We start from the raw sequence: 11466 nt of genomic DNA on the forward strand, positions 1-11466 counted from the left end.
CCTGATACTAACCAAATATATTCAAAGAAAGTTGCAAATAAAATTCTCTGGCTTTCAGCAAATAGAAATAATGTTGGTAGTTGTAACTGAGCTAAAACAGGAGAAGCTTGGTGATATATCTTAAGACAGAGAGAAAAAATTGTCTCCTGAAGCTGTTTAGATAGTTGATAGTGCAAATATTTAGTAGAGGAAAGACAGAAAGTCTTCTGGAAGAAGAAAATGCAACTCACACAGTCCTCAACCACTGTTTTGCTGAAGGACCTATAATTAATACATCTACAAGCAAATATTTTGCCAAAACTTTGTGCCAGACTGGTTTATGACTGACTGCAAATTGTTGTTACATAAAGTCGTAAGCAATTCCTGAAAGCAAAGGTTCAGATGTATGTGCGCCTTACAAGCAGACTGTTGGATCCTTTTCATAATCAAATACGACATTTTTATCTGATTTTCTTTATTTCTGTCAAACTTAATTAGTGAAATGTAGCCAGAATTCAACATTAATGAGTGTTAAAAACAGATGCATAGACTGTGTGAATAAGTTCGAACTGGTTTGTCCCATAAAGTAATATTTACTAACCACAATAAAATTCCCCCCAATTCTAAACATGTGACAGAGTAATTTGCATTTACTACTGAGGACACCCAGTCGTTCCCGTTTGAAATAATCTGCAGTAAAATCTGCCAAGATTGCATCAGCAATCATGTGAAAGCGTTCCATCAACCTTTTGTCCTTGCTGGTGTCCACATCAGCAGCTGGAGATCCGGTGTTCGCTGCAGTCTTTCAAATTGACCCAAAAATGTGGATCATGTTCAAGTAAAAGCGCTCCGTAAGCAGAACCTCATGGGCTCCGCCGAGTTCTCAAATATCTGCTTAAACTTCGTTTTGAATGAGGGTGTTGGTTTAAAGCTGTAGGTGGGGGAGGCCTTTTGCACAGAAAGGCTGAACCCTTTGACCCCTGCACAGATTACCCCTCCCCCAATTTCACCTTATGAAAGGACTAACACAAAGTCCCCGTCACTGGTTCTGAACTTTCAGTTTGAAACAGAAAATCATTTACTCTAGAGACATTCCAAATTACATTTCTGAATTGTACTCCCAAACGTATTTTGCATATGAACCTCATTGGCTCTGAAATACTTTGGATTCATAATTTGACCAGTTTTGTTTCACCATCTAACATGGCGAGGTCTTCAATTAGCTACAACACGTTTATAGCCTCTTCTCAAAATGTTAACGCAGCTTTCAATAAATCTTAAATGTTTTGATTTTAATGAAATCTCACAAAAACATTTAAAAATATTAGACAAACAATTACAAATTACAAATACAAAGGTATCGGTTGCTGCTCAATACTAACGAGATAATAAAGCACAGGTTTTTCAACTTTAATGAGCTTTCACTTATTATCTGGTTATGACTCTTCACTGCCACGTCTATGAGAGAGTTACAGGACTAAGATTAGCCTAATGTGATTTATGATGGCTAACTGAGCTGGTAGAAAGATGTTATATGTTGAGAAGGATCGGCAGGCTCAGGTGACGGTGACGATTTACCTTCAGCACACCCTGTAACGCCATAAAGCTAAAAGTGTTTAGCTATTTTCTATTAAATAATTCCACAGAAGGTTTACCTCAAAATGTTCATCCAAGCACAAATAAAGAAATCAAAGACGTTATGCTTTCAAGCACGAATAGTCTCATTCGTTTCACTATTCATTTGTAACAAATATTGTTCCACCAAGCAAACGTTAGTTCAAATAAAAACAGGATTTTGCAGTGAGCTAAAGATGTCAATGTTTTCAAAAGACTACAAATAGCACATCTTTTCGGTCCGATTTTTTTTTGTTGAGGAGTTAGCTATTTATCATTAATTTGGTCATTAATGCATTTGTTTATTTATTTATTATTATTCTTTAGATTTCAAATGTCAATTTTTTTGATATTTTACAGTAATTTTTCCCATTATGTGTCAGAGCTTAAAGTCTTTAAATGTTTCAGAATATTTCCTGTGTTGCTTCACATCTTTTTTCTCCTCGGTTCCTCATTCTCATCCAATTTGTTTAGGGAAATGTCTCTTCCTTTTCTTGACAATGTGTTTGTTTTCAGCCTGAGCAGAGCACTCTGTGTATTAAAGTTTGTATTAAAAGTGCTGAACAGATTAAACTTTGTTCACTGAGTGAACCTATTAATTCAGTTGCTGATTATCAAAATAAATTCTTAAATATTTTGTCTTTTTTTTTTTTACTTTTAGCTTAACATAACTTAATATGCAATATACATCCATGTATAATACAGTGAATCAATGCAAAGTGATTAAGTTGCACTGAACATAAACTTCTGAGTAACTGAGAACTCAAGCTTTTGAAAGCTATAATTTCTGAGATCATTAGCGCCCCCTTCTGGTAAGGTTTGTAGGGAAATACAATCACATCATGGATCAAACTCAGGTTTTCTCAACAATGGACACATTATTGTGCATTTTATCCCTTTACCACAACCAGACTTTGCCAGGTTTCATTTAGCAGCCTTTAAACTAAACTATGTCAAAGCTACACTGTATAGAAACTAGTGGGTAATGAATTCAGTCAGCAATGTAGCCTCCACCCATTTACAGATTTTACAAATAATCAAACAAAGAATCTTCAAAGTACATATTTTACGAAGTAAAAGTTGTTCCAGATTTTTTTTTTACATATTTTTTCTTAAGTAAAAAGACAATTTGTCATTCAAAGGTGATTAAATCCTAACAACTTGGAACCTGGAAATGAAACTTAACCCATAAGCAACTGTGTGGTCAGATGGTCTCAGATATGTTTTCTATTTCCTGTTTCAGCTTTTCAACCATTTTAGATTGTTTTATTCTGCAGCTCAAATATGCTTACTTAATAATTGTTGCTACATTTCATCAGCTTTAGTGTAACAGAGATTTTAAAAGTCAAATCAGTGTTCTGTGTTTTTAATTCTAAAAGGTTTTGGAATGGTTACCAGTTTAATGTATTTTCTATATATTCTAGGACTGTAGCTTTGTCTCTGTGCCAGCTACGATTTCAGCCTTTACTTACCTTCCCACAGCAGCAGACTCTGAGGAGCCACGGAGGGCCAGATCACAAGACTGTTGGCCTCGTAAAGGGGGTTGGTCAGATGCTCCAGCTCCTGAGGCCGATTCACCCATGACCACAGCGACACCGTCTTCTCAGGAAGAGACAGCCTGGCTCTGTGACAAGAGAACAAAAATAAAGCTTGACATTCATCCTCTGCCAAAAAGAGAAATGAGGCAAAAAGAATCAAGCAGGTGGTTTATATAAGCTGGTAGAGCTGTGCGTGGTAACTTGAACTGACCTGTCTGCTGCACAGCTTCCTAGGAAGGTCCCAAACTGGGAGGCATAGGCATGTTCAAAGAGCAGCACCAAGAAACTCTCATTGAACTCAAAGGAACAGGGAAACTGCCGAAGGATCTGCCACACGCAGTCCAAGAAGAGCAGAAAGACGGGAGCCTCTTGCCGCGGCTTGCTGTTGGAGTAGGCGGACTGGGCGCAGCGCTGCTGGAATGGGTGACCTGCCTGGATAGGTGGTTAAAAAAAAGGAAGATACTGCCATGACTAAAACTCCATCCTAAGTCATAAAAGAGCATGAGAGACAGTGAATCAAAGCTCCTCAAGCCTAACCTGGAGCCACTCTCGCTCCACCAGACTCTGGAAGCCTTTAATGGTCCTGCAGGCCGGATCCAAGATGATCTGAGCCAAAGACGTCACCTGCAGGGTGGAGTCTGTCCCCTCTGTTCCATGAACGAGCACCGACGCTCCCTCCCTGAAGCACACGTGATCATGCTTTTTTTTTTTTTTTCCCCCAGAATGTCTCTGTGTAACTATTAGAGCTTTCAAATGTTAAGATAGATCCTGACCTGTCAATGCACTGGGCAGCCAAGCAAGCAGTGGTGAGGATCTCCTTGATGTGAGTCTGCCAGTTGGAGGCTTCCAGCTTGCTCAGCCAGCGGTCCATGCTGTGGGACTGATCGCTGCAGGCCTCCACCAGCTTAATCAGGCTTTCCTGGAGGACGTTGTACCTGAAAATGAACAGATGTTTTACAGTATAAACTCATATACTCTGACATTTAATATATGTCATAAAACAATTAAAATCAAGAAAACCTGCACTGGTTGAGAACAGCCACATATTACTATACAAATGGCTATTACTATATTACTATACAAATGGCTTACAAAATGTTCCTTAAAATTGAGAGGAAAGACTTAAACGCTGATGTTCCCAGATGTTTTCCATCCAATCTGACTGAGCTTGAACCATTTTGCACAGAAGAATGGACAAAAAAATCTTACATGCAAAGTCAGTAGGAACCTACCTTAAAAGTCTTGCAGCTTTCATTGCATCAAACTATATTAACTCAAGAGAAGTGGATGTAAATGATTGTGCACCAATTGTGGGGATGAAAAACCATCCCCACAATTACTTTATGTATGTCTACAACTTAATATTCCAATAAAGCACATTGAAGTTTATGTTTCCAACGTTTTTTTGCAAGGCACTGCATCCATCTGTAACCGCCCACCTTTCAATGGCTTTGTGTATCCTCCTCCACTGCGGGTAGTTACCCTCAGACTCGAACCCGCCGCCTCGAGCTTTGGCCTGCTGGGCGACGTTGATGGTCCGTGTATCGATTACATATCCCCGCTTCCCTGGCCTCAGGGTGGCGTTGATGAGCTTCTCGTCTTCTTTGCAGCGCCGCCCGTTGGTGCCGGTGAGGGGCTGCCCCGCTCGCATCATGACCATGCCGTTCTTCTTGTGGTAGTAGCTTAGCACCGGGAAACGCCCGCCATGGCGGAATGTAGCTACTTTCCTGAGCGTGTCATCGTCAATGCTTTTAGGAACCGCCACTAGAGGGGGGTATGACGAACATACAGTGAAGTCTTTGTTGACTTCACTCAGTCGCCACTCATCTGTCTGAGAGAAGGAATAGTGTTGTGTTATGTGGGGATGTAAATGAGTGCTACAGACCTAAAATCCGGGTTTGATGAATATTCTTCTGATTAATCATCATTATACCATCGATTCCAAATCCTTAAAAGCGTCCCGAGGAAGAAATGAATTCCACCCGTCTTCAATAACTTCAAACATGGGCCGGTAGAAGAAAGGATACATCAGAGAGACAGAGTCAAGTGTGGACAGAGCCTTGAGAGAGAACAAACATATGAAACAATGTTAGTAAGAATGCACAGAATTTCTCGATGCCCAATAAAAATAGGTAATTATCAACAGCTCTATACCCTGTGCTGGAGCCTTTACCTCAATAGAGCTGGCAATGTTCAGACACTCATCCATGCCAGGAATGTCGAGCTGGATCACCCTCAGGTCCTTGCATTTAACTATGATGTTTCCAACAGAGCCAACGAATCTGAAAGACAAACAGTTCAGATTTTCTTAGAGTAAAATATCCTGTCAGAATAGATTTAGGTTCTCCAACCAGTGTAGATATTGACGAGTCACCACCTGGATGTCTACACTGACTAATTAGCGTCATGTAGTCGAAGTATACGTGGTGGTAACCATTCCTCAAACTCTTCTTTGTGTGAATACTTATGTACTGTATTTGAGCTTTAATTTTCCACTATACCGATAAAGTTTAACCAGTCTGCATGGATGAAAGTGTTAAAAAGAAAAAAAAACATGAGGTGAAGGATATAAAATAGTCTCTCTGCACTGCATCTTTTTAAGTATTACAGCATTCATTATTGGTAACTCCTGTCAATATTTACTATTGCAAAATCAAAGTGCATTGAGGTCATTTTTGCAGCCTTATACCAAATTGAAGCTAAAAAAACAACTCACAGAAAACAAAATCTGAAACGAGGTGAGAATTTATGCTCACCTCCCTTTACCGTTAGAGCTTTTTGTCTTTTGCTGAATGTACCTACCAGCCTTACACATCTACAGACTAATAAAATGCTGCCCAATCTTTGCAAAATACTTAAAGTTCAGTCAGACAGGATGGAGACCAACAGTATATATTTACAATTCCGTCTACTGATTTGTAATTGGATTTAGCGGTGGACTAGGACTGGAGTATTCTAACGTATTAACATGCTGTGATCTAAAACATTTCATTGTAGCTCTAGATGTATGCGTTAGGTCATTGTCCAGCTGGAAGGTGAACATTTACTACAGTTTTACGTCTTTTTCCCAGCCTCTCACAGCTCCAGGATAACCCTGTATTTGACTCTGACCAGCTTTCCTCGTCTTGCTGATGAAAAGCATTCCCACAGAATTATGTTGTCACCACAATGTTTCAACATGGGGATGGTGTTCTTAGATTGCTATTGCAGTGTTGGTTTTCAATTGCACAAATGTCTACAGGTTAAGTACCTCCTGAAGATAAGTGGCTGCAAGAGATTTTAGTTAGAGGTCTCCAAATAGCATGCGTGTCAAACTTTTCAGATTTTTATTTGTAAAAATGTTTTTTTAAGACCCGTTTATTTCATCATTGTTTGATGAAACCAAATAAAATCCCCTTTTTATGGAGTCAGTTCATAACATCTATGCGGAAAAACCGTAAAATCCAGCAGCTGTACGGACATCACCTTTTCTCTATGGAGTCTATGTTTGAATGGAGCAGCCAAAGCTCCTCCGTGTTGTCCTGTCTGGAGGAGAGAATCAGATGGTGGCCGGTTAAACACAGAGTTCCCTCCACCGTGGGCATAAAGGGTCGGTGCAGGACCACCCCGTCCACTCTGGGGGTCTTTATCAGTTCAGCAAACTCCATGATCTACGAAAAGAAATATCAGAAGAGACTTCACGAATACGGAGGCAACATTAGGGAAGAGGCTGTTTTTAAGGCATTTACTCTAAGCTCACGTCATTGATCAAAGCAGCTGATAAAAAGATATAAAGTGTCCTGGTCGATGTCTTCAAGACATCAATGACATTATGTCAGCTGGCTGGTTAGCAAGACTGAGGAAGTAAGGTGGCTAACATTAGCTAGCTGCTTGATTATATCACAACCAGATTAATTTAACCAAAAACAAAGACAGTAACTTCTATATAAATGGTAAAATTGCTTCGTTAGATGCTATGCAAACACAGAGAACAACGACAGACGTTTTTCATCGATGCTAAAGAAATGTTTTTAGTCAGTTACCTGATATTTTCTTATTAAGCAGCTGAGCGAGGCAAGTCCATTCGCAAAAACACACCGGCCGGAAACAACTGACTCGATAAATTTATCACCGGTTCCGCGCGGGTAAAAAAAAAGAAAAGCCTTCTTGCTCTAAAAAGGCGTCAGATCAGAGTCAGACCCTGTCCTATGTGTTTACATTACAAGAATATGTAATGTAAACACTTACATAAGAAACGGTAACTCGCATTAATGTTTACTGCATCTTGCAACTTTAAGAAATAACTCTAGGTGGCGACATACAAATGCAGAATATAGTTTTACGGTTTTTAAGGCGTTTATCAGTTATTTATTTAGTATGGAAATCCAATTCAGCCAAAATTAAATAAATAAAGAAACTATTTCTTTATTTATTTAGTTATTTATTTAGTTATTTAATTTTGGCTGAAATAGCTTTCCACTTTGACATTAAAATGTATTTTAGTAATAACGTTAGCCAAAAATTCATGAATGATTTTTTAAAACAATAAAAGAGTAAAATACTTTACAAGCTCTGTATGTCAGAAACTATACTTTCTGTACAAATTGCATTTAGAAACACCAATGAACAACAAAGAACAGATTTATCATGAATGATGTTTTACACCAGTCTCTCAATGTTCCCATTGCAGATGACAGTTTGACATTTGCCGATTAGCTCTGAGCATTGTCTACTGACTTTCAGCACTCTTAATTACCCTCCAAACCTACATTATTACTCACACAAGAGTTTTGTTCTGATTCAGATAAAGGCCAACTCAGTTATGATTCACTCCCTTGGTTTGACCAGGCAAAACATTTTTTGTTTGCATTTCTGTTTATATGAAGATATTTTGGGCATGTTGAATCACAGGATTCTGGCAGATCACATAATGTCTTTAATGTGGGAGCTGAGTCGTGCGTGCTAAAACAGTTTGAATTAAAATGTACTTTATTGTGTGGCAAAGTTGATGTGGCAACCATAGAAAACTGTATAAAACACTTGTGTTTTATACTTAGGCTTGGATGAGATTTGGTCTGAAAAGTTGAAGTCTGGACATTGATGGGATGTTAAAGTTGACATGTTGCTTCAATGTAAGGACTGGGACAACACAACTAGAGTGGCAGAATAAGTTCATGGTCTACATGAAAAAAAGGGGGATTGGACCTGGGATTGGGTTCCAACTATAAAGGGGTCAGATTTCTCAGCTTCGATCAGAAAGTTTACTATATTGTGTTATTAAGGGAACAGCTGAACCTGTTGAACCTCAGATTAAGAAGAAGTAGTGTGACTTTTGTCCTGACCGGGGAACAGAAACTTGATCTTCACCCTCACATAGTTTCTGAGGTAATCATGGGAGCTCAGTTATCTTGGTCAAATATGTTTTGTGGAATTGGAAAAAGCCAATGTTTATGTCTCTCGTGGTATTTTGTTTGAGAGCATGGATTACCTGAGTTGTTTTTAATTGCTGTCTGGTCTTTTGCTGTTCAAAAGAACACCTATGTCCACATTCTAGAATCTAGATAGACAAACTCAAGCTTCTTTCCAGTGTGGATTGGACTCCGCCTGGGATGTACTCTTGTTCCAAAGCTTGTTTGTGGTGTTCATGGACAGGGGCTCCGACAATGGTGGTGGAGCGCAGGGTAAGAGAATGATCTCATCTGTGCTCTTTGGACAATATGGTTCTGTTGGCACCTTTATGCCATTATCTTCATTCAGTCTACACTGTACATGATTTAGAAATATGCAATAGAAACTGATTGTGAAATTGAAGGAGATAATAACCAGTGATGAAGCGTCAGAACAAAAAACAGACAAGCAAACCAGAGTAAATATCTACACAGGAGCAACTGGACACAGGCCACCTCTGCCAACTGTTAGGACTGAGGTCAAAGCTTTGCCCCATTTAACAACCAACCAGAAGTGCTACTGCTTTCTCCCCAACTCACAGCATGCAGCCATGTCTGATCATCTCTGTAAAGGGATGCGGCTCTGAAAATGAGACACCAGAGAAGCTGGCCAGCCAGTGAAAAATGTGACAGCTACCAAAGGGAACGCCTCAGTTTTATTTTGCAATCCATCTACGTTGTACTTCAAAAATATTTATAACAATACAGTAATACTATCATTTCTTAAACTTAGTGGATGTCTGTGAAATAAAGATTTGGAAATACATTAAGAATCTAATGGAGTCTGACAGGTGTTTGGTTTCAGCACGTTTGATGTTTCACAGTTGAAAGTGAAACATCAAGTATATGTCTCTACCGAATTTACACATCTAAACAGCAATAAGTCTTGCCTGTTCTTAGGAAAATACTTGAAAATCAGTTAGGTCGTATGGAAAGCATCTACGAACAGAAATTTTTAAAGTCTTGCCAAGGATTCTCAATTGCATTTAGGTCTCGACTTTGGCTCAGCCATAAAAAACAAGAACATGAACATCTCTGTGTTTAAGGATGCAAACCTTAGCCCCACTCATCAATCTTCAGGCTCTGACAGATTTAGTTCTAGGATTTTGCTCTATTCAGCATAAAACTGTACAGCTGGTGAAACCCGGATGTGTCTTCAGCTGTTTTGAACGTCTTTCACTTGTAAATGTCTCAACTGGTCTACAAATGGAAGACATTAAAAATAGGAGATATTGAGTTACTTTTAACAATTATCTTGGTAGAAGGTCACAGTGCAAAGGTTCTTAATTGATGTGCTAAAGTTTTATTTGTTAAGGAGTAAATGTACATGGATGAGTACAAATAGTCAAAATAGACAAAATCAAGATCAGACCCATGATGCCTCAGAGAAATACATGAGAGATTACAGAAATATCTGCCGATGGGGTTCTTATTTGCTGTGACGATGATTATAAAAAAAAGAAACAAAGTATTTTGTTTTGTTTTTTTGACATATCCCTTTTTACATCTCTCCTGAAAATGGTAACCACAAAAAAAGAACTATCGTATGCTTGACAGACAACCTCCTGAGATAAAAAGAAAAGAAAAAGAAAAGGACTTCAAAAACAGATTGGTTCAGGTGATGTGAAAACTACTGAAACAGACGCTTTGCTCTTGCAGGAAACGTCCAAAAACAATTTGAGCTTAAAAACAAGGACTCAAAGCGGAAGCTACTGAAACTGCCAAACTTGGGGTAAATTCTGCTTTGTGAAATGCCGCTTTAGGCAGCAAAAGTAAAGCGCATGCAAGAACTAAAAGGTTACACAGTCTCATTCTTAAATCAATACTATTTTTGGAAGATGGAAACTTGGCAGGAGTGCTGTGCCATTTAAAGAGTGCAGACATCTTTCAGAAGAATACTTGGACTTCCAATATTATTTCTCAAGAATCTGTACGCTGAAACATAAATGACATTCTTACAACACTGAGAAGGGAGGATGCAACCGCAACAGTCTGCTCTGCAAGGCAAAGACTGAGTTTGTGTTTAACGCACGGAGAAAACAGCAACAGAGAGCCAGACGGCAAAAATATGTGGGATTACTGTTGTCCTCATCATTTTAAAAGTTGACAAGCATAATCAACCAAGCATTCCACAAATAACCTAAATACACTATTGAAACAAAATTCTAAGTGTTAGTTAGTTCCTGCATTTTTTGAACAGAAGACTTGCATTAGACAGATGTTCTGATGAAGACAGACAGCGCAGACAGAAATTCAGTAAGCAATCTAGAAAAGAGGAACAACACTGATTTTCTGCAGACACTTTGCTCTCCCGAGTCCAGCGTTGACTGTAAATCTTATCATTGCGAGCTTGTAGTTTATCGCATTATCAACCAAGTTATCAATAGTCAAAGCCCTGCTGGTTAAAACGAAACTCGAGTACAATTTTAACGAGGATCTATGGAAAACACGGAGAGCTGTCAGGGTTCAGCACCGGACAGCTCCCATCACACTCAAACAGGCAGAGCAGAGCCTGCTGAGCAGAGCACAGTGGAGCTGCAGCGAGGCTGAAGCGGGAATGAACCAATCAGTCTCATGCTTTATATGACCCTTCATGGCAGCTCTGTGGGCACAGTCTAATCACAGACTTACAACCTCTTTGCTCACCCCTGCACTACTCAGGAAAAGCTGAAGATAGGAGAAAAAGAAAAAAGCTCAACAAATCAGAATGCATAGTCTCTGATTAGATAAAATATAAATTTACCTTTAGACTGAGAAACAAAGCAACATGCATAAAAAAATGCAAGTTTCCAAACAAGCCTTATGCTCAGTCTCTGTTGCTTTGATAACCCCTGTATAAAATCTAGTGCAACAACAGACTTCACTAGTCATTTTATTAATAATTACTTTATTAATAAATGGAGTTTACT

General features: G+C 38.9%; 1 protein-coding gene across 1 annotated transcript in view; it reads right to left on the reverse strand.

Annotated features, from left to right (window-relative positions):
- Positions 1 to 7354, reverse strand: part of mtmr9 (myotubularin related protein 9) — a 10499-nt gene extending 3145 nt beyond the window's left edge. The window contains exons 1-9 of the mRNA XM_007552944.2: positions 7154 to 7354; positions 6597 to 6781; positions 5305 to 5413; positions 5065 to 5190; positions 4571 to 4962; positions 3905 to 4066; positions 3669 to 3810; positions 3343 to 3563; positions 3066 to 3217 (exon numbers count right to left, since the gene is read on the reverse strand). Coding sequence (XP_007553006.1) covers positions 3066 to 3217; positions 3343 to 3563; positions 3669 to 3810; positions 3905 to 4066; positions 4571 to 4962; positions 5065 to 5190; positions 5305 to 5413; positions 6597 to 6778 — 1486 coding nt within the window. The 5' untranslated portion in view covers positions 6779 to 6781; positions 7154 to 7354. The remainder of the gene's footprint in view (positions 1 to 3065; positions 3218 to 3342; positions 3564 to 3668; positions 3811 to 3904; positions 4067 to 4570; positions 4963 to 5064; positions 5191 to 5304; positions 5414 to 6596; positions 6782 to 7153) is intronic.
- Positions 7355 to 11466: the final 4112 nt, after the last annotated feature.

This window comes from Poecilia formosa, unplaced genomic scaffold (genome assembly GCF_000485575.1).
Source record: "Poecilia formosa unplaced genomic scaffold, Poecilia_formosa-5.1.2 Scaffold53, whole genome shotgun sequence".
NCBI classification, from domain to species: Eukaryota; Metazoa; Chordata; class Actinopteri; order Cyprinodontiformes; family Poeciliidae; genus Poecilia; species Poecilia formosa.